Raw genomic sequence first — 23,682 nt, 5'->3', positions numbered from 1 at the left:
TTTGGATTTAAATATTAGGAGCGCAGTTTGTTGAAATCCTATTCAAACATTGGTCCTTCATGAAAAAAAGAGTACACATGATAATAAACCCAATCTCCTCTGCTGTCCATCTCTTTTTTTTATTCAGCCGTGAATGAATCGCTCCATTTAGCAGAGGGGAAACAGCAGCACAACTCTCCTGCGCAGATTATTCAACAGCTGCAAATATCACCTGAGACACGTGAAGCGGGAACTTCAGCGAATCTTTTTAGGTGCTCACAAAATAGACAACCTCGACTGAGTGCAAATGAATAGTAATGAAGTCGTACTTACATATAGCTGGGAGAAAGGGGAGTTGAAGAAGTACAAGGGTCTGGGAAGGGACAGCACTTTGGACGTCTCATCGTCGCCCTCTCTCAACACCGAATCTCCATTTAAAGTGCCGTAAGGAAACATGTCAGCCCTCTGGATGGCAGTAACCATAGTGCAGCTGCAGCACAGCAACACGCACGCGGCCAGCATCGCCCATCTCTCCATTGCACAGCCTGAGTGATCGAGCAGCGCTGCGCTATGAGAGGGAGCAGCAGGAGAGAAGCACAGCTGGACTCAGAAAGAGATCTTTACTCACTCCTCCTCTCCACCGAGCCCCCGCAAACTCCACGGGGAGGGAAGGAGGAGTTTATGCCCACTGTGATTGGTCAAAGGCGGGGTGAGTGACAGCAGGCCGGGGCTGGAGGTAACATCTGGCTCGTATTAAAGAAAAGACAAATAGAGCATTTTTAATCCGGATGTAACTCTATCTGTTTCACAACACTGAAAAGACATGTGGTGTCATTTAAAAAAACAAACAAAGTGAGAAACATGTTTTCTTAAATAGTTTGTAGGTTTAATTTGAGGTTTTCGAGGAGGACACATTAAGTGAGGGGATCTGGAGGACTTCCCTGGGAAACTTTTAACTTACTTCCTGAATTCTTGTAAAGTTTTCTTAACAAATATGTGACTTTTCTGCATTTATTCGTAATGGAAATATCGTTATGTAAAGGAAAACATAAAATTCCGACACATCAGGTAATGATTCAGTATGTTAGGTTCACACTTCTATATATTGTATATAGATCGTTTTTTTTTCTTCGTTTTTTTCTTTGTCAGTTTTTTTGGAAGCCACATTTGAATGAGATGAGATATTAGATGGAACAATAAGGAGTTAGCACTCTTGGTTTTGCACCCTTTGTTTCTAAGTATATACCTGTATGATCACCTGACAATCCACATCTGCTTCTTGGATGGGCTGTACGATTAGGCAAAATGCTAAAAACAAGGGAATAAATAAAGCTTATAGTGCTACGTCCAGTTGTCTGAGGTACAGACAACATGAATGGCAATGGTAGTGATGGTAATCTTTATCAGTAGAACCAGCTGTAAAACTTGTGGAAATACAGCAATAAGTCTGAAATTTTATGCACTTTATCACATTTTTGGAAAAGCCATCCAGTGGGCTAGACTAGAGTCTTTGCGGGCCAACTTTGGACTCCCAGACCTTATGTTTGACACCTCTGCCTTAGAGGGTGTCACTTAAAATCAAAAAATAAAATTATTACGAACTTTTCTTAGCCGACGAAGTAAGAAAAAGTAGTACGGTTATAACATAAACAATTCTTTTGTGCTTTTTATAGGGTGTACAAATTCAGACACACACTTACAGACAATTTACACCACGTCCAATGTATGAGCATTTCAGAGACTACTTACTGAAAACCCAGAACCATGCAAGAATCCCTAAAAACTCATTGTGTTGTCTTGTTTGCCACCTGGTGTCTGCAAAGGCATACTGCAGAATATGCACCATGCCCCAGCTAAATTGAGTTTGAAAACAGTCATTTACAATTTTCAGCAATTGCTAAGAAACGTTTTTTGAATCCATCCATTTAGGACTGGACAGGCTGGGCAGGTCACAGCCCATTGCTTCTCTTGAAAGTTTCCACCCTACATTTACAAAAACACTCTTGCAAAATCTCACAAACACATCAAAACAGCTGTGTTTTGATGTGCTTCAAACCACATCGTTTTATCTGATCATGCATGCAATCAAATGAAGAAAATACTGGGCATTCAGAGCACACCACATCAAAAAAATTGAAAACAACTGGTGCAGGAACTGGAACTTGGACCTTTAATCTCAAGTGGTTGTTTCACAATATTACAATGATTACCAAAATATAAAGCAGACATGTCTCACATATTGTTTCTACATATTAGTGTTGAATTTAAGTCTCTCTCTGTTTTTGTGGGTTCTGGCTTCTATCGCTTCAACTTTTGGCATCTGTGGTCAATGTTCTGCATCTAATTATTGTGCAAATTGTGCTTCAGTGAGTGAGAGTGTGTTTAGTTTGTGGTGTATGGTGTACTTGGGGAACTCCTTCCAGATCTGGACAATCTGAGGGGCAACCTGGCAGCATCAGATGGACCGAGACATAATATCCCAGAGGTGTTCTAATGGATTTAGTTCAGACAAGCTTGGGAACCAGTAAGTAGTATCAGTTCCTAGATCAGTTCCAGATCCTTCAAGAACTGCCTGCATACTCTGGGCAATGCCGTGCACCAGAAGGAACCCAAGACCCACTGCACCAGGTCTGACAGTGGGTCCAAGGATTTTAAACCCTTCACCTCATGACAGTCAGGGTGCCATTGCCTAGCCGGAAAAGGTCTGCACATCCCTTCACCACCAAACTTGTCAAGCTGAATGTAACAGCAGCAAAATGTTTTCCACAAGTTCTGCAGACTCTTTCATATCGGTCACATGTATTCATGGTTGGAATGTGTTCTCATCTGCAAAAAGCACAGAGCACCAGGCGCCAGTCAGCTCTGCTATTCTATGGCAAATGACAACTGAGCTCCATGGTGCCAGGCAGTGAACACGGGTCCCACTACAGGATATCAGACCCTCAGGCCACCACCATGAAACCTGTCTCTAATTGTTTAGAGAAAGACATTCATGCCAGTGGACTGCTGGAGGTCATTTTGCAGCGCTGGCAGTTCCACAAAGGAGCAGATACTGGTCCTGCTGATTAGTAACTGGGTAGCATCTGGGGTAACTTTCTGTCTCCTGGAATCTCCTCCATGCATTGACACCGGACTAGGAGACACACCAAGCCATCTGGAATTGGATTGCCAGTGCAACCTCTGTAGGGTCGAGGTATGGCTTCATGTTACCAGTAGTGACACAGAACCTGGCCAAATGCAAAACAAGTGAAAAACAGTCAGATAAAAGACTACGAGGGGAAAAGATTCTCTAGCCTAGCTCCTCTACTGACCCTGTTGTTAATTTCACCAAATCAGCTGAAACTGACTAACAACCCCATCTGCTACCTAACTAACCAAGATCCCAGGAGTTTAACTGACTTGATGCTATACTCTGATTAAAAAGTGTTCCTTTCATTTTTGTGAGCGGTGTATTATTGTACACAGCCTATGCTTTATTTCCATAGTTGTAGTACAGATGGTCCATATGCTTTGTTCTGTTCAGTGATGGGAAGATTTTCATTTTTGATTTTTTTGCTTTTTTGTAAAGTGTACTACTTTGTTTACCCAAATAAATGGTCATTTTTTTTGTTTGAATCTGTTTTTTTTGTTCTGCCCTTGGGTCCTCTGCAGATAATTCATGCCAGTAGTAGAATGCAAAACCCTGAAATCAGCATTTGACAAAAGCAGAGGTTACGTCTCCCATGGAGAAATATTCACTTTGTGATTCTGACGGTACCGAACATTTTGACCACTCTGGTTTAGACACTGTTAAAGGTATCCGTAGTATCCAATTATCTGTAGTATTTTGCTGCATATATGAATTGTTTTGGGAAATGTATCTTAGGCACCAATCAATCAAAGATTCAAGAGAAAAAACAACTTAATAATAAGATTTTTTTTGCAATCCCACCAGTGTGATTTACCATCCCTTTTCTCACTCTCCCCCATCACCCTGTTGTGTGCTGATGTGTGTGAGTGACAGGCTTACTGTTCCTGTGAGACACGGCCTCCAAGCTGCACTGCTGGAGCATGAGCTGACATAACTGGCATATCTGCTCTGCGTTACCTCATCAACAGCTAGCATACAGACTTGTAGTGTCATGCTAAATTACTCTTTGTACTTACCAGTTTCTCTTCTCCCCTTTCTTAGAATTGTCTTGGTGTCCCAGCTATAGCCTCTCAGCTCTCTCTCTCTCTCTCTGGAACTCCTCATGTGGACACAAACCACTCCACTTTAAAGACCATCATTTACACGCTTTAGAGTTATTGTTAACAATAAAACAGTGTAACAACCAGATGATAATATTTACAAATCAGTAATAACATATAACCTGTTACTTTGTATGATATTAGTCAGGTTTGTGTAATTTAGCATACCTCAGACTTTTCCCTTCTTAAAGAATGGCCTTGTGACAGCCAGCCTTCCACTGAGACCAACATAAGGATCAGGTCCCGGGTCAGGTTTTTGCTGAATAATTTCCTGTTTATTAACAACATGACTTTCACACTGTTTGTCCTTTTTAGGTCTGCCACTTCTTGTTTTGTCTCCACTTGTCCACTTTTCATTTCAAAAACCCTGAAAATGCCCCTGTCCAACAGCCAAGGGAAGTTCATACAGGTAGATTCTTGACATTGAGGTTACTGTGTGCAGAACTAATTGCCAAAAAATGAACACTTTCTCCTTTAAGTTAAACGAGACCTAAAAACAACCGCAAACGTGTTGTGAAGTGATGGGACACAAGTGAGGAGTATTTCCTACTGTACATACCTGTATCAGCGAGCTTTTCTTCAGACAGGAAATCCGAGCTTGCACTTACACACAGAAACCAGTAGGTGGAGACAAAGACAAAGCAGAGAGATTAAATTCCACACAGTGTGGGTCGTCTATTCTGTGTGATTTTGCTGTCTGATTTGTGGTTTACTTTGCACACACACACACACACACACACACACACACACACACACACACACACACACACACACACACACACACACACACACACACACAGATATTTTAAACCGTCTGTCTATCATGTAATAAAGGAAGACCCACATGCAATCATATCCCATATTTATAATTGGACGACCGTGTGCCATAAAATAAATACACATATATAACAAAGAGCATTTCCCATAGTGTGATTAGAAGGTTTGATGTGTTCATCTTCCGTTTTGCTTTTCACTGTTTCAGTGTGTAATTACAGGATGTCAGTTCTTTATGCTTCAGCTGTGAAAGTCAATATTCACTAAAAAAAGAAAAACAAATCGATGAACTCATCAATGATTCAAACACAGACCATTAGCAGGCTACAGCAAAGCACACACATACAGTTGTATCCTGTTGACAGCAGTGGGGCTTGTGTGTGTTTGTGCAGAAAAGAAATCACGAGACACTAACAATTTGTACAGCAGCTGTCAGCACTTTGACTGATGCCAAACTCCCAACAAAGGCTGTTTACCAGAGCAGCAGGACATAGACTTTGTGGATCAAGACCTTGATCAATAATTGAAATGGTTCTAAATAAAGAGCAAAGACAGACAACAATGATCGCTATTTATAAATCCTTTGCTTGGATCAATATCGACTCACGGGTGGGGCTGTTACTTGAAAAATCTGGATTTGTAGGTTTTGTATCTATAAGCTGAAAATTGTGATTGAGTCTTTTAATTTGTAATGGTTAGGTGATCAAAGAAAGCATGAAATCAACTGTAAAAGGGCAAAAAGTAGAAGGACGGGGAAATGACAAGAAAAAGGACATAATGGAAAAGGTGCTGACAGAGGAAAGGTAGGAAAAAGAAAGGAAAGGAAACAAAATGGGAGCAGACAAGCTGTAAGGGAAGCGAAAGGTATTACAGGAAATAAAAGTGGAAGCTACAAGATCTGCAATATGAAAGAGAGCGAGAGATAGAAAGAGTTTTTAAAAAAGGAAGAAAGACCAGGCAGGAAGGAAGGGTGTGTGAAATTTCTGTGTGTGAGCTGTGAAAACTGTAAATAACATTTAGAATTTGAGGTGTTGGGCAGGAGATTATATGTGATACAATTCTGTGGTTGCACGTGTGCTTTAGACATTAGCTGATTACAAGGCTTTTCAAACCAGAGGAGACGAATTGTAAAAGAAAAAAGAAAAGAAAGAAAAAGAAAAAAGGTAAATGGTAAAGAAGTCACTCACTGACCTGAAATCCCCATTGAGCTTAATCTTACAATGTCCAACGATGGCAACATGTTCCAATAAAGGCACATTATTGGATCTTGTTTGGCATTTATTCTGTTTTCTTCTTCTATCTGTTTTATCAAGTGATGTATTGATATTGGCATGGAATTTTTCTACAGTTTTTTTGTTTGGTTTGTTTGGTTTTTTTTATGCTGATTCATACGGGACAAACACTTTTATTCATCTTCTTGGGAAACTCACCTCAAATGTACATTAATTTGAAGAAAAAAACAAACCCCAAAAGAATACACAAACCCTACATATGAGAAAACAGACATCTTTCTTTGAATCTCCTAATTGTACATTCGAGATAAAAGCAGGAGACAGACACACACACACACACACACACACACACACACACACACACACACACACACACACACACACACACACACACACACACACACACACACACACACGTCATTTTATCAGACAGGAAACAGTCCATGCTATAACTTTTCTTTTTGTTTTTAGTGTTGGAAACTCACCATGAATAATAATGCCATGTAATATTGCTTTAGGGACTTCAGAAAGAAAGGGAGCAGATTACATTTTTATATAATTACTTCACATTAGTGCTACAGCTGTTTGTTTAAAAATTTTTTTTTACAATAGTTCCCCCAAAATAGCTGCTTGTCGCATTTAAAAGTCTTGTGTACAATCTGGAGAGTGGCCTTGTTTCTAAAAACATTGTAAGCCAGTTGAAGGCTAGTGTGAAACCCCTTCTTCATTAAATAACCTATTTGTTAGTATAATGCAGCATTTCCAAAAATAAAGACATATAATGTTACAAACAATGTAGATAATTCGCTTCTGTGGTACTTTCTTTAACTTAGGAGTGATCGGTTGTCATTCTTACCAAAGTGAAGCTACATGACTTGTTTAAACAGGGAAGTATCATCCCCGTCACGTGACTGCAGTCTGACAGACAAACTGAACAAAGACTGTTCTGCAGCTGAACTCACAGTGAGCGCTATTTAACAGTATTTTTAAGGTAAGGCTTGCACGGGCACGCATTCACTGCGTGGGTGGACCTTTTGGGTGTGACGTCACCGCACGATTCCCTTTACCCGGGTCCACTCATGCCTGACTCTCACAGCAGCGCGCGCCTCGCTCTCGCACCAACTTACCTTGAATCCAGAGCGGCGCCGTAAGTGAAAGAAGAGGGAATATACGGTGGGTATTTTCTTGTGTTTTTACCTGCATTGCGACTCGACTGGGACATTGATAAACGACAAACTTCTACACTAGTGAAGGAAAGTCAAAAAGCAGGTGAGAACTTAATTTTTTTGGATGTGTGTTGCTTCTGTGAGGGACAGTCGCGTTGTTTTCTTGAGTGTGAATGATGTAACTGAAAGCCTTCGTCACATGTTTCAAACATCTTTTTACCAATTAAATAAATACTTTGAAACCAGACAGCAAACCGCCGTGTCTTGTTTACAAGAAGTCATCGATATTAAATTAAACGGAAGCCGGCTTGTTTGTTTTCATTAAAGCGTGTTAATTAATAAAGTCACATTTTTCCAGAATTTTTTAAATAGCTGTCAAAAACTGACGTCATGAAAAATCTGCAAAGAACTTCATCCAAGAACCAAAACCTGGTCACATCTTTCAGACTCCCGACGTTGTTTTTGTAGCTGTTTAATCAGTTCAGGAGCATCTGAAGCCCAAAGTAACAGCGGGCGTAATCAGTCACAGCAAGTGAGCCTGTTACACATCCAGTGGAAGTGAAGGCAATCACACCCACAGAAAGTCATGCAAACGGCGCAAATGTGCAATATTAGTATGCAGACGTAGACTTTGAAAAATCAGCACAGCCGTTGTAAAAGTAACTGTGTGAAACCTTGAGATACACTTTCTGATTTTCTGCCTGTCAGCTGATATCTCTTAACTGCTGAGGAAAAAGAGGAACAACTTTGGGTTTCACAATTCCAAAAGATATACTAGTGGAATTTTTGCAAATGTAAAAAAGGAGAAATGGGAGGGGGGGGGGGATCTTCCTTTGCGCACAGCATGCGTGCGGTCAGTAAGGTCAGACAAAGTCCTACAAACATCAAGTGTGCGCCATGTGTTATCAGCGTTATTGGCTTCAGTCAAAATGGTGTGAATTTAAATGACACCAGTAAACATTCTTGGCAGCCAACACTGGATTTTCTTGGACCAGTGAGCGGAAGTTAAACAAATGAAAGTCATTTTGAAACTGCTGGAACTTAGCGCTTAGAGCATTCCCTAAAGCTGAGTCAGAATTCAATTTGCTTTGCAGTGAAGATCATGTGTTGAGGTTCATGTTCCCTCATTATGTTAAAATGAACATTAAAACCAACAGTTTTAATGCAGTTGTCGAGTTGTTTAGTACACGAAAACATGATTTCTTTTTTCTTGTCTTATTAAGCCACAACTGTGACACAGAGTTTGAGGCACCTGCTGGAGCTGCATGCATTACTTCTGTTAGTTCAGTATATTTTATGATATTGCTCCGTTGTTAAAGACAGTATTTTATCATTTACATTACACCCATAAATCAACAAATCTTTGTATTAAAAGTCCTGGATAAGAGATTTGTAGGCCTCTAGTTTTTCCTTTGCACAGACTTGAGTTTGTCTTCAACTGCCAGCAGTTTGGTTTCACCCACAAAACACATGAGCAACTGCAAACATGAAAGATGACTATGACTGGGCGTAGTTGAGTTATGTAGCATGTTTGTTTTTCTCTGGAGGGGAATCTATCATGCCCTTTCATTTTATTTGTCATCATACACTCTATTATATCGTTGACCTGACTTTAGCTTTTATGATGTCACATGGACACACATGGACTTCCTAAAGATTCTGAATGATGTGAAGGTCCGGAGTCAGTGGTGGCCACAGTATGTGAAAATGATGTCTTGAGCCCCCCGAACAACTCTTTCACAATTTAAAAGGATAGTATGTAGCTTTCGGGATATAGCCACAGAATCAGGGAAGAAAGAAATGAATTCATGGAAAAGTTGGAACAGGGTAAAACTGGGCTCATTAGACTATGTGACTTTTTTTCTACTGGTGTAGAGACCAATATTTTCACTCTCTATCAAATTGAAGCCTTTCTTCTGGTTAGCTTCACTGATAAGTGGTCTTTTTAGGGCTACATAGCTCTGGAGACCCAATCTCTTGAGTTCTTTACATAATATGTGTATGAAAGTGCCTTTCTTGCAATGTATTACACTTGCATTACACATTCCTCTTTACTCGACTTAAAAGAATGCACTATGGAATGAAATTAGATGCCGGAGAAAGTAATTTGACTGCTTGGCATATTACTTTCTCGTTACTCTGTAAAACATAATTACATTTTACTTATAAACACAAAGCCAAACAAAGATGAAAACCAGCCTAAACATTAAAGTAGAATCGCCAGTAATTCTATTTTAGAAACAAAAACAGGTAGAAATGGAGGCTGCAGGCTGATGGCCCATCACTGTGGAAATTCGGGGCCTGGTTACTGTGCTGGAGTCATCATGGACTCGGCTTTATCATCACTCTGGGTTCTTGGCTAGATTTGTGTTTGCATGCTGTCTGTGCAGGTGCTTGCAAAGAGCTGAAGTTGTGTTAGCCTTATAATGCAGTTGGTACAGTAATTTACTTTACTGCATTATAGAAAACTCTAATATGATTACAGTCAAGCGTTACTTTGTAATCACGTTACTTTGTAATCACGTTACTTTGTAATCACGTTACTTTGTAACTTTGTAACATGTTACATACAAAAGTGTATCTTTATTTAGTTATTTTAATCTAACTGAATTTGTTGAGCACCATCTTTCTAGGTCTTAATAATTTGTTGCAAAGTTGTTGTACCAGACTGTATATACTGTCACCGTGGCATTGGCTCATACTAAACATGGTTGGTTCTTTGTACTTTTGTATGCTGATGAGGGCCACGGTGGTACAGTGAAAGAAAGGCATTGCGGAGTCTAGTTCTTTCTGTTTTCTTAAAAGTAAATAATACATACTGATAGTGTGATAATAATTCCCATATACAATTTTGCTAGTGTTATTTGGAACTCTGTTAAAAGTACTTATATCAATTGAGTTGTATTTTGTTAAGACATTTTTCACCAATCATTTTGATCAAGCTAATAATAGTGAAAAAAAAATTTGTTGTCAAGACTACGTCTCACAGATCTCTTTTCCTATTTTTGGTTTAACAGGATGGGTGAAAGCAACTGCTCAAGGATAGATGTAGACAACGATACATGCCACTTCAAGCACCACATTAACCCTCCTGTGAACCCCCTGGTCAGCGCCTCCATGTTTGCTATAGGCATCTTTGGAAACGTAGCTGCCCTGGTGATCTTGGAAATACGGCGACGCAGGAACGTAAGGAGTGGAGGCACATGGCAGCGCAGCTTGTTCCACATCCTCATCACATCATTGGTGGTTACGGACTTGACTGGAACCTGTTTGGTCAGCCCATTAGTGCTGCTTTCATACTCGCGCAACTTAACCCTGATTGGTATGAGGCCTAAAACTTGCGGCTTGTGTTCGTACTTTGGTGCCAGTATGACCTTCTTCAGCCTGGCTACCATGTTGCTCCTCTTCTCTACAGCACTAGAAAGATGCTTTGCCATTGGGTACCCCTACCTGTACAGCCGGCATGTCACCAAGAAGTGTGCATACATCACAATATTGCTGGTGTTTTTGTTGTGCATAATATTCTGTCTCCTCCCTTTTGCTGGATTTGGGAGATATGTACAATACTGCCCGGGCACATGGTGCTTCATTGACATGAATGCAGTGAAACCACAGAACAAAGCCTATGCCATTCTGTATGCCACTTTTATGCTGGTGCTCGTGGTGGCCATTGTAGTGTGTAACGCCTTTGTGGTGTACCAGCTGTATAGGATGTACCAGCGCCGGAGGAGAAATGGCACAGTGATGTCCACAATGAGATCCAACAGTGAGCGCAAGCTTCTGTCCATGTCAGAGGAGGTGGAGCATCTGACCATGATGGTCGTCATGACCGTTACCTTTATCATCTGTACACTACCACTAGTGGTAAGTGACAATGGAGTGTTGTTCTGCAAATGACCTTTGTTCATCAGTTTGTTTGGGCTGAACTGAATCCGTAGGAGCCATTCATGGCCAATTCAGTTTTTTTTGTCTCTTCTTTTGAGGAGACCACTCTACAGGTGGATGAATCTACCAGAGGTGGAGGATGGACTTAACCTTGTTGTTTATTGTCTTATGTAGTCTGGGAGTTGACTGAATGTTAGGGCGGGTGTAGTTTTTTTCTCTGTGGTGGGGTCAGATGGGCACTGGGGTCCTTTTCTCCCCATCCCTAAATATGTCCCTTCTCCCACTTAATTACAGCAGGGAGTGGGGACCAATAGGAATGGTCAACGCCTCCTTCCGTAGACAAAATAAATAAATAAATACATTTTTTTTACTTCAATGCCTACAATTTTCACAATTGCAAGACCCTTCACTGAACTGACTCTTAGCTGTCTGGTTCTGCCCGCCAGACCACATGTTTAACATCCCTTGTCTACTATTTGTGACCGGCCTGATTAGGTCACTGCAGTTTTTGTGCTACATTGTTGGTCATGCAGGCTTACAGGCTAGTCTTTTTTGACACTTTATATCCTTTATACACTTTGGTAATAGTGATATTTTGGTTAGAGTACTTGTTATTAGGTTCACACTGTGTCACATTACCTTAATACTACACTACCACTATTTCAGACCCCCTAGAACACAAACCACGTTCCACTTATACAAAATTAGAGACAATGTTTAGCTATTTACAAAAGGAAAGCGAAGTACTGGCTTAGCGGTTTGACTGATATGCAACTCATGTATATGCATCTCTTTTCAGCTTATCTGATCTCGAGTACTGATTGAAAGATAAAACTGTTTTTTGTTTTGTTTTTTTTTAGCCTGGTTGCTGAAAAACTGCTGTCTTATCAGATGTGTATCAAAATGTCACCCACAGCCGATACTGTTTATTGTGTGAAGTCTGATACATATGCAAATGTAACTGTTTCTCTGTGGACACGTGGTGGAAATGCAATACTCATAAACATTGCAGTAGATTATCGGTTGCTTTGATGCCAATGTGTAGACAGGAATTTCTGTAGTGCCTTTGTGAAGCTGCTACCTATTTTAAAGCCAAAGATGATGCACTTCAGTTTGTGTACAGGGGCTTGCTAAAATATTCACATCTTTCCTTTTTTAACTTTTTTTTTTGTCTTGTCTTGTTTTTGATTTTTTTTTTTTTTTGTTAAGCCACGTAACACTGGCCTATGAATCATTCAAGCATACAAAACTACCTACAGTGGGGCAAAAAAGTATTTAGTCAGCCACCGATTGTGCAGGTTCCCCCACCTAAAATGATGACAGAGGTCAGTAATTTGCACCAGAGGTACACTTCAACTGTGAGAGACAGAATGTGAAAAAAAAAATCCATGAATCCACATGGTAGGATTTGTAAAGAATTTATTCGTAAATCAGGGTGGAAAATAAGTATTTGGTCAATAACAAAAATACAACTCAATACTTTGTAACATAACCTTTGTTGGCAATAACAGAGGTCAAACGTTTACTATAGGTCTTTACCAGGTTTGCACACACAGTAGCTGGTATTTTGGCCCATTCCTCCATGCAGATCTTCTCGAGAGCAGTGATGTTTTGGGGCTGTCGCCGAGCAACACGGACTTTCAACTCCCGCCACAGATTTTCTATGGGGTTGAGGTCTGGAGACTGGCTAGGCCACTCCAGGACTTTCAAATGCTTCTTACGGAGCCACTCCTTTGTTGCCCAGGCGGTGTGTTTTGGATCATTGTCATGTTGGAAGACCCAGCCTCGTTTCATCTTCAAAGTTCTCACTGATGGAAGGAGGTTTTGGCTCAAAATCTCACGATACATGGCCCCATTCATTCTGTCCTTAACACGGATCAGTCGTCCTGTCCCCTTGGCAGAAAAACAGCCCCATAGCATGATGTTTCCACCCCCATGCGTCACAGTAGGTATGGTGTTCTTGGGATGCAACTCAGTATTCTTCTTCCTCCAAACACGACGAGTTGAGTTTATACCAAAAAGTTCTACTTTGGTTTCATCTGACCACATGACATTCTCCCAATCCTCTGCTGTATCATCCATGTGCTCTCTGGCAAACTTCAGACGGGCCTGGACATGCACTGGCTTCAGCAGCGGAACACGTCTGGCACTGCGGGATTTGATTCCCTGCCGTTGTCGTGTGTTACTGATGGTGACCTTTGTTACTTTGGTCCCAGCTCTCTGCAGGTCATTCACCAGGTCCCCCCCGTGTGGTTCTGGGATCTTTGCTCACCGTTCTCATGATCATTTTGACCCCACGGGATGAGATCTTGCATGAAGCCCCAGATCGAGGGAGATTATCAGTGGTCTTGTATGTCTTCCATTTTCTGATGATTGCTCCCACAGTTGATTTTTTCACACCAAGCTGCTTGCCTATTGTAGATTCACTCTTCCCAGTCTGGTGCAGGTCTACAATACTTTACCTGGTGTCCTTCGAAAGCTCTTTGGTCTTGGCCATGGCGGAGTTTGGAGTCTGACTGTTTGAGGCTGTGGACAGGTGTCTTTTAAGAAGAAAGTGTGTACATTATTGTACTTTATTGAGCCCCGTGGGGAAATTGCTCTCTGCATTTAACCCATTCACTCAGTGAAGCAGTGGGCAGCCATTGGGCGCCCGGGGAGCAGTGTGTAGGGACGGTACCTTGCTCAGGGGTACCTCAGGGTAGCTGTTAAGGGGAATCGAACCCCCGACCTTCCGATCATGGGGCAACCACTCTACCTACTGAGCTATCCCTGCCCCATTTTATACAGACGATGAGTTCAAACAGGTGCCATTCATACAGGTAACGAGTGGGGGACAGAAAAGCTTCTTACAGAAGACGTTACAGGTCTGTGAGAGCCAGAGATTTTCCTTGTTTGAGGTGACCAAATACTTATTTTCCACCCTAATTTACGAATAAATTCTTTACAAATCCTACCATGTGAATTCATGGATTTTTTTTTCACATTCTGTCTCTCACAGTTGAAGTGTACCTCTGGTGCAAATTACTGACCTCTGTCATCATTTTAAGTGGGGGAACTTGCACAATCGGTGGCTGACTAAATACTTTTTTGCCCCACTGTAACTCAAGGGATAAACCAGTGTTTTGTCTACATATCAGAAAACTTAAATGGTATCTTTAGGCACTTTGCCACTAAGCAGCTACACCAGAGAAATTGTGTCTGAAAAGTTATCCCCGATAATGATAAGCGGAAGAGAATGAATGGATAGATGCATGGATGGATGCATGAATAAAATAGACTGGTGAGTTTTTCAGGGTGTTTTCCAGCATGCGCTGCACTAACGGCTATGTTGAATGATCAGCCAGAAATTTGTGTTGAGCCACGCCTCCACAAGTGCTCCCTGCCCGGCAAACTTATGCTATGCTTTGCTCAAAACAGCAGGAAACTGCATGGCACAAGCCATAGAAAAGACTGGGTTTCAGAGCGCAGCACAGCACATGCCACTTCCTATGTGAAAGGGTTTATTACAGCTTGGCCAGGCTTCTGCACTGCCACAACTCTGAATTACGAAATTATTAAATTAAAAAGAAATCAATCCAAGATATTTATAAAGCTATTTATGATCCCAAGCTATATTTTTCCTAATGATTTCTTCCATCACATATTGATTCACATATTTAGGGATAGCTCAGTAGGTGAAGTGGTTGCCCCATGATTGGAAGGTTGGGGGTTCAAATCCACTGAACAGCTACCCTGAGGTACCCCTGAGCAAGGTACCGTCCCTACACTGGTGGCTGCCCACTGCTTCACTGGGTGAATGGGTTAAATGCAGAAGAATAATTCCCCTACGGGGACTAACACATAAACATTGTCATTATTATTATACTTAAGTTTTATTTAAATAGTGAGTAGATAATGAAATGTCCAGGACTACAATCCAACCCCCCCTCCCATCAAATAGAAGTTATGTTTTAAGGTCAAGTTATCATTCCAAACAGCAAGCTTCACTTGCAGTATGCTTGGTAACTGGAAGCAACCTTTAAGATTTTATCAGTAATGTCATCAGAAAGCAATTTGGATTCAGGCTGTAATGAGAAGATCATGAGTATCTGTCTTTCCAAGTGCAATTAGAAATGTCACTTGTAACAATATCACAGATGATTGCTCAGGGGATGGTAGTAAAACACCAAAAACAAAACCTCTATGTTGTTAGACTTTGTTATATGATATTTCTGACTAGCATAGCATGTTTACAAAGTAGACATATGAGAAACATTTGATTTCCTAAGCGTCACTTTGTTCTTCAAATGCTAAATGAGTAGCTTTCCCAGCAAAATATGATGCCATGCACTTAGTTGCAGACATCGGTTATGTGCTAAAGTGCCATCCCGTGTGCTGTTGCTTCTCAGCTCTGACCTGAAATACGGAGTCATAACCTTCAGCTCTGCAGTGTCTGCCAAGTTGTGCATTATACTTAACTTAATATCAGCCACAATATAAAAAGCAGACGACGCCAAGGCGGAAGCCACTTTATGAACCGTGTTCTTACAAGCAGAGCCCTTCAGAGAGTGTTCCTCAAGGAGTATTATTAATTTAACAGTTATTGTTTGATCGTTATGTAAATCCCTCAAATTGTCACACATCCACTCACTTAAAATTTCTAGTGCTTTTGTAACATAAGCTATTCATACACAGGACTTTTAAAAAAATGTCTTTAACAGTAATGAGGAGCGTAATCATCACAGGATGCCGTAAAACTGAACATTTTGACAGCTTCTAATTGTGTTAATGAGAATCAACTATCAGACAACTGCAGCCAGATGTAGAATTCTGTAGGCAGGTACAAGACACTGAGATCAGGTTTCTTCACTGCCTCAACAGGCAACTCAGTGAAATGCATGACTTTTGGTACAGCGAGGGTAAACAGGGACATGAGGGAGGAAGGAAATCTACTTGGGCTACAGTAGAACGCAGTGGGGGAAATAATTATTTGTTCCCCTACTAAATTTGTAAGTTTGCTAAATTCCAAATACATGAAGAGTCAAATTTTGGTGGTTTTATTTTTACTGGAGAGACATAAAATAAAATATGTATTCGATGATGTATATCTCCAGAACTGGGTTGCCTTTTTTCAGTCCATAGAACCATTTAAAGATTTTTATCATATTCTCTGAGTAAATTGTTTTCACTTAGTTGGGGATAATCCGCTTTAATTACATGTTACCCATAGTAGTCTTTTTTAACACCATCAACGATGCAGTATTGCCTTCTAGCAAGAAAGTAAACTTACATGTGTTGATATCAGTTTAAATGTATGTTATATGTTGAACATTTTCAGTGCTTTTCCTGGTTTCAGGTGGTGCTTCTTAACAAGTCAAACTCTTGAACTCCACCAGACGACATTGACAAAACTGCTAATTTTACCATGCAAAGCTGTTAGTTAGGGTGTATGATTATGGTGACTTGATGGCATCATTTAGATGCAAACTTATTCTGTATTTTTTTAATAGAAAAAAAGTTTGTGATTCTGTTGGACAGACTGCATCTTCATGTCAGTCATGTTCAGCTATTATGCAGCAACAATTTTGAGTGGCTGAGTCATCAGACTTTTTACCACCGCTCGCTGGTTTTTGGCGGTCGCTTGGGTGAAGTTGGATGCAAAGAAGTAGTTGCACCAAAAACTTCCTAGTCATTGCTTTGGTTCCTAGCAGATTGCCATAGCTGCCTGTAGTTTTTCATGTTGGCCTGCAAATACTAGCCGAATGTTAGTGCAAATTATCAAGTGCAGCACACATTGAAGATGGAGGTTTGCCTTCAAAGTAGAGTCATACGTTAGCATTCAAGCCAAGTGTATTTTAAAGTGATAAAACTGCTACCCTTTTCACTGATAAGATCTGATGTTGTGACTGTCATCACTGAGCAGTTCTCTAATAATGACTGTAGCTCAAGAAGGTGGGGCTTGAATAAATATTTAAGGTTTTTCATGTTTGCAAAATGATTGTGAGATTCCCAAGGACACAATGATATACTGTATATACTCTTGGGTGTCCAGATTGTAATGTGAGACCACAGTCAGGATATCAAATACACACAGCCACATGGCAAGATCATATTACATTTTTCTGCGGATATGAAATCGTGGACAGATGATGTGGTTATCTGTGATCGCATTAAAATGTGAAAACGCTAGCCAACATTAATAAGTAACACGATATCATGAGGGCAAAATTAATAATGTCATCACCTCTGACTCAGTATCTGCTCAGCATACACTGTGGCTGTGTAACATTTTGCTCTTCGAAATGAAACTAAAACAGATGACATTAGTTCTCTGATCAATACCCTCAAAGACTCACAACAACGCTTCCTGTTGGTGCTGTGAGAGAAACGTGGGCTCACGGTGAAAGTCTGACTTCTGTCTCCTCGCATTCTCGTTTCTCACACATGGTGAAGGCTGTCACTGATCAGAGTAATGATCCCATCTGGCTTTGTTTAAAATGGCACTGGGGTTTGCACTTAAAGAACAGAACACGCAAAAGGCACATTTTGTGTTTTATTCCAAGGTTGTTCACATTGTTCGTTCATCATTTGTATTTTTGAAATACATGCTGATTTTTCTTGCAAATTTTTCATGCAAATTACTCCTTATTTCCAGGTGATAATCTGAGTGCTCTCATAGGTGCTAACACAAATGTAGAGTGGAAAGCAAAAGAGAAAGCGCTAAATAAAAACTTGCAGATAGCAATAAAAAAAAGAATTTCAGAGAAAGAGAAAAGGGTGGGTGGAGGACAGGAAGTGAATAAGAGAAGCACTGTTAGGGAATACAGCGAGCATGTAAAATATTAGGAGGTTATTGTCCGTTGTTATTTGATCCTTTTAACTGTATATTGTTCCCCTCGATCCCCGAGAGAGAGTAGCAGTCATTTCTAAACCTGCAGACTAGTCACAGCTTCCATGGATTGTATTAACATGCTGGTTCTCAACCTTGTGGTTATGTGCTGAGGGAATTTACTGCTTCTTCCTGCCAATAAATGCAGTGGCTGATTTCACTGACATTCCAGCTGCAAAGGAGGAACTAATTAGTGTAATTTGATGCTCATTCTTGGCCTAAGGGGTGCTAATGAAAGCAGCTGTATTTAAAAGCTCAAGTACTTTATAATACATCAATTTTTCTACTACCTTTCTTTGATTTTGTCTTTTGAACAAGGTTGGAGGTTGTAGACCGAGGCAGATGAAAATCATATGGTGAGCTTACAAAAACGGAAAAGATCTGAATTTGAACTCAGTCGAGTTTAAAAGGTGCTTCAGTTGGAAGCATGTTTCCTACCTGCAGATCATATGTTTGAGACTCTTTAGAGAGGATTTTTATCCAGACCATGTACAGCTAACCAAACTGCTTATTATTACCTAACCTTAACCAAGTAGTTAACTATATCAGTAGATATGTGATTGGCCTGAGAAATATTTTTCATGCAAACAAAGTTAAAGGAGGGAACTTTATATCCTGGAACGTAAAAAAAAAAAAGGAAAATTTGTCCTAAAACACGGGGGGACACAAGTACATCATGAACTACCACAAGAGTAGTTAGAGTGTGATTTTAGTTTGGTTTTTACGTTAGAAAGTACGGAGTTTCATTTTTAATATTTGGTCTGTTTATCCAAACGGCCCGAAGTATCTATGTGCTTTGAAAATGGTGGAGATTTCTTGAATTATTGGTAGGATGAGCTAAAAAACTGAAATATGTAAGAATACTTTCATTTTATTGTTATTTTTGTCTGTAAACTGAGTGAATAAGCATGAGAGCCCATATTTGGGAGTTGCAAGAAATTTAAATATTCTTCCTGATGTAGAACATTAGTTAGTAAAAATATCTTGTGTGCGCATTACTAGGGATAAATTGTAGTGCAATTTATTTTTGAGAAATCAGTTATGCAGACTAAAACCGAAACAATTAAAACTATGCATAATGAGATCAGGTTGTAAGATAAACTGAGCCCAAATTATCATTGGTTATTATGTAATCTAGTTGAGATCTGGGCTTCTATCCTCAGCCTCTTGTGTAAGTGGAGACCATTTCTCCACCTTTTTAAAAATTTACAGCACTCGCACTAGTCCACTCGCCAGCAACATTTTCGCCGTTGGATTGATTGCTATCATGCTAATCTCGCTGGAAGAAACAAAGAAAAAGTCTCCAGTTTCTTAGATGTCCCAACAGTATTTCCTCAATAATCAAAATAATCAATATATAGTAGAGCCACAGATTCTGCATAGATAAATAAATAAATGGGCTAGTATAAGCGGATGTGATTTTGCTAGCTAGAGCAATAATGCAAAAACATGAAACATGAACATTCGTAGTATTTTTTTTACCACTTTTATTCTACAACATTGGCTTTCTTGTAATTTCTTCTTTGGATGTTGGCTAGCTTTTGCACTGTTCACTGTCAAGATGATTCCAAACTCCTTCCACATGCAGGCAGCATTAAATTAAAATTAAGTCAAATTCAGCCCCCTATATCAAACTGTCTTTATGTGATGGTTTACTATTAAAGGCTTAATGTTTGATTTGGAACCAGGATGCTAGCTGTGGTGTGTCTTTCTCTCATGATGTTCGCTTTGAGATTGTACCTTGGAATCTTCATAATCTCTCTATCCTCACTCCTTGCTTCCTCTTTCCTCCCTCAGATTCGAGTGTACATCAACTACAATGGCGAGAATGATCATCCCTCAGACCTGATTGCTCTCCGCTTCATCTCCGTCAACTCCATCGTCGACCCCTGGGTCTTCATCCTACTCTCCCCTGGTGTTCAGCACTTTTGCTGGACCTCTGTCTGCCAGTCCACCCAGATAGACCAGAGAGGATCTGTGTTTAAATCATCGCTGGCTAAAGAAAATGCCAAACTAGAACTGTCTCGGCCAACGCTGTACACGGAGCAAATTGATTCAGTAAAAAATATGTGACTGCAGCAGTGCTTTGCCATCACTTGATATTTATGTTTACTGGACATGAAAGTAGACTGTGCGCTGTCCTACCTGAGCACCGAAGCTGCAGAAGTTTGCTGGGTCACAGCAGTGTTTCTTTTGGGTAATGGTCCATGCCATCAAGCTGATAAGAACTTCTAAGCAGCCTTATCAGTTTCGGGCCGTCTCTTGCCAATTAGTGGGCATTTCCATACACTTCTAGCATTTCAGCTAAATGCACACTGACTTCTCCGGAGATTTTGTCTCCCTCATGACTTGCATTCTTTATGAATGAAAGAAAAATGGCTGCTGATGGGAAAGGAAATATCTAAAGTTTGGCAGTGATGTCATAGACAATGTGCAAGTGCGTTACAAATATTGATCACTGGTATTTTGATACTTCTCTTATCAACCCTGAGAGTCTAAACCTCGTACTTTAATCTAGGCTGCCAGATTGATGTTAGAAAAGTCAAAGGGCAGGATGCCTACAGAGTCTTAGATTAAGCTATCTTTTAACCAAAAAAGGTAGAGAGCTACAGTATTTATTTTTTATGTATAGTGTGTAGTATACAGGATACACTACCATGTTATTAACAACAAGGTTTCATGTGCAAATGTATTTTGATTTAAGCTTCTTAAACTGTTAAGGAAAAGCGGATCAATAATCTCATGACACGTGGCTGTTATTGTAATGCTTTTGATGCACTTTATGAACTTAGGGTACTTTTTAAAGTGGGTCTTATTAATGACAAAACAATTAAAAATAATGTGATCAAGTTAATTTTCCAGACCAGGTAGGTTTATATGTTAACTATTATAGCATAAACATACCTTTTCTGCCTTAAGTGATACTGTAGATTAAATTATGTCAGCTGCGTGATTTGTAAAGAAATGGCTGATTACATTCAGTATTTATCACTGTAATGGCAAACAGTTATTGGCAGCAGTTCACTAAATACACGTGCAAATGCATCTTTATGCACAATACAAAGAATATGCAGTGGCCATTTATAAATCCTGTCTCAAAGTTTTCATTATAAATATTTACACGACAAATATCTGAAGTCTTGAGCTTTAGCCCTACATCTACATCAGCTGGTTTGAGATGATACCCTTTTACACACCTGTTTGGCGAATATGAACCACGCCACGCCATTTATTGGGTCTTAGTCTGGCTAAAGTTGCTATGTATCCAACTCATCTCTACCCAACTCCACCTTCTAAGCCGATGATGTGATTTTTGTTTTATTTGTGTTTGCTATGTCCTATTTGGGGTCATCTTCTAGCTTTCCATAAACAGTTGTGTTCAGAAGTTTCATGGACATGAATTTCATAGTTTGGGGCGTTTAATGATTTCTTTGAATTTATCTCTATTTTTATAGTGTGGAAAGACTGTAACTTTAAATGGAAAGGTGCTTTGAGTGTTCAGGTAGAGAAAAAACAGTCCATTTAAATGTTATAAACTTGCCTCATTCACACAAGCAGTTTTTCTGTGCTTCTCAAAGTTCTTTCTATCTAACGTTGACACACATTTTCTAATTTATGCATAAAACTTTTTACAGAAGAGGATAAGGGCATTGGGGGTAAAAAAAAGTTGATTCCACGTGATAGGAATGCCATTTCCCTTTATAATTACCTGTATTCCACCATGTGTTCTGTTAGTTAATGTCCCAACAACAAACGGCTAATGTCTAGTCAGCAGACCAGACATCAGGAACACATTAGCCTTAACTAAGTTTATTCTGCAAAATTGAAAACTGATTAATTAACCCTGTCTGGTTAATTTTATAATCTCTTCTTGTTGTGTTTCGATTAGGTCAGAGGAAGGAAGGAAGGAGCTCCCATGTGTGTTTACTTTGTGTTTGTGTTTTATAGATTGCTAATTCCAGATAGTGGCATCGTAGTGCTGTGGGCTTACCCGAAGGATGGTGGGTAGAATTACAAACGATACTGATCCACAGCTAGTAGGACTAGAAGACTGATCTGATTTCTCACATGCTGGAGGGAAATTAAAGCACAGGAGGCAGCCAGCTTGACTCACAAATCAGAAACCTCGATATGAGGTTCGGAGTGGAATAGGGAGACAAAAGCAGCAGCAGCAGCAGATAAAAGCTAAAAGGAAGCTTGACACACATTTTCTAATTTATGCATAAAACTTTTTACAGAAGAGGATAAGGGCATTGGGGGTAAAAAAGCGGGGAGGTCCCCCCCCCCAGAGTTCTGAGAAAAAAGTTGGAATTCTGAGAGATTAAAAAAAAAAAAAAAAAGACGTCCCCATTTTTTTGTTTTTTTCCTGTAGCCCTAATCCCCTTCCATAACTTTTGACTATAGTGGTTCTGACTGAAATACGGTTGAATAAAACTTTACTGTAACTGAAGTAGCCTAATATGGCAACTTGACTTGCTCATACAAAATTAAGACATTGTAGGGGGGGGTCTCCTACAGTAACAATCTGGTGTTGAAACAAGACATCTTTCTAAATTAGGGCTCACAGCTAAGATCCTCTTAGAAATTCAGCTGATAAAGCAAAGGTTTCCAATGTAAGTTTCCTTTCAGGTCCTTAAGAATTGTACCCCGCATTAATCATTTTGCAGTTAGCCTACACAGCTCACGCGCTTTACTGATCAGCCACCCACCATTACACAACAGTGATGTCACTTTTAGCAAATCAGCTGAAATCAGATGACTACTGATTTTCTTGGAAAATGTGGGTAGTATTCTCCACTTTGTTTTTTTGCAGACTTTCAATGGGATAAAAAGTTATATGTGGTTGAATTACACAATATCTTTCTTTTAAAGGAACCCTGGGGAATAAAATAAAGCTACTGCAAACTTCTGCCTGCTCTCCTGCCATTATCTCTCAAAAAAAGGGAAAACTCTCCCACTGACGTGACTGGGTTTAGGAATTGAAATAGTTTGGTGCTCAAATGAGTACAAAGTGGAAAAATGTTCACAGAAATGTGTGGTAAAGGCCAGAAGATTCAGTGAGCATCACTGTGAGAATTGCCCGTTGTGTTGTTAAAATCTGCAGTTTATTGCCTCTGCTGGTATGTTGTTGATTCTTAGCTCAGGCTCAATATGTTCAGTGTTTACGACAGAGACTTACTGCTTCCTGTCAGTGGTAATGTGTTCTTTCTGTGTGCACTAATGCCAATGTGTTCTCTTGTGATTTTGAGAATGAGCGTGTGTATGTGAGTCTTTGCGTCAGTGTGCCTGTGATATGTATCAGCTTGTGTGACAGACAGCAAATGTAATGTCAAACCTGAATGCTACCTACCTGGATTTTTCTGTAATTAAGTACTGTACATGAAATTGAATGCACTGAGCGCACAAGCTTGTGTGTGTGTTTTATGGCTTGTGTAAATAAACATCTCATCTACCAAGTATTCTGAGCAACCAGATTTGTAACTTTACACACACACACACACACACACACACACACACACACACACACACACACACACACACTTTTTAT

At 40.0% G+C, this 23,682-nt stretch overlaps 2 protein-coding genes across 3 annotated transcripts in view; one reads left to right on the top strand and one right to left on the bottom strand.

Moving 5' to 3' along the window:
- Positions 1 to 611, bottom strand: part of nid2a (nidogen 2a (osteonidogen)) — a 61,966-nt gene extending 61,355 nt beyond the window's left edge. The window contains exon 1 of the mRNA XM_080878713.1: positions 313 to 611. Coding sequence (XP_080734839.1) covers positions 313 to 516 — 204 coding nt within the window. The 5' untranslated portion in view covers positions 517 to 611. The remainder of the gene's footprint in view (positions 1 to 312) is intronic.
- A 6,461-nt stretch (positions 612 to 7,072) lies between these two features.
- Positions 7,073 to 23,583, top strand: ptger2a (prostaglandin E receptor 2a (subtype EP2)). 2 transcript variants are annotated; one of them, XR_013971206.1, is made up of 4 exons: positions 7,073 to 7,484; positions 10,399 to 11,245; positions 19,932 to 21,727; positions 22,331 to 23,583. XR_013971206.1 is itself a non-coding variant. In XM_080878715.1 (3 exons), the coding sequence occupies exons 2-3, from the start codon at positions 10,400 to 10,402 to the stop codon at positions 20,205 to 20,207; spliced, it is 1,122 nt and encodes a 373-aa protein (XP_080734841.1). In that variant the 5' UTR covers positions 7,073 to 7,484; position 10,399; the 3' UTR covers positions 20,208 to 23,583. The 2 variants fall into 2 exon arrangements, 1 of the variants encoding a protein (XP_080734841.1); XM_080878715.1 differs by having other exon boundaries at positions 19,932 to 23,583.
- Positions 23,584 to 23,682: the final 99 nt, after the last annotated feature.

Source organism: Rhamphochromis sp. 'chilingali' (assembly GCF_963969265.1).
Source record: "Rhamphochromis sp. 'chilingali' genome assembly, chromosome: 3".
Classification (NCBI taxonomy): Eukaryota; Metazoa; Chordata; class Actinopteri; order Cichliformes; family Cichlidae; genus Rhamphochromis; species Rhamphochromis sp. 'chilingali'.
The sequence above is the reverse complement of the archived record's forward strand: the minus strand, read 5'-3'. Positions and strand labels throughout refer to the sequence as shown.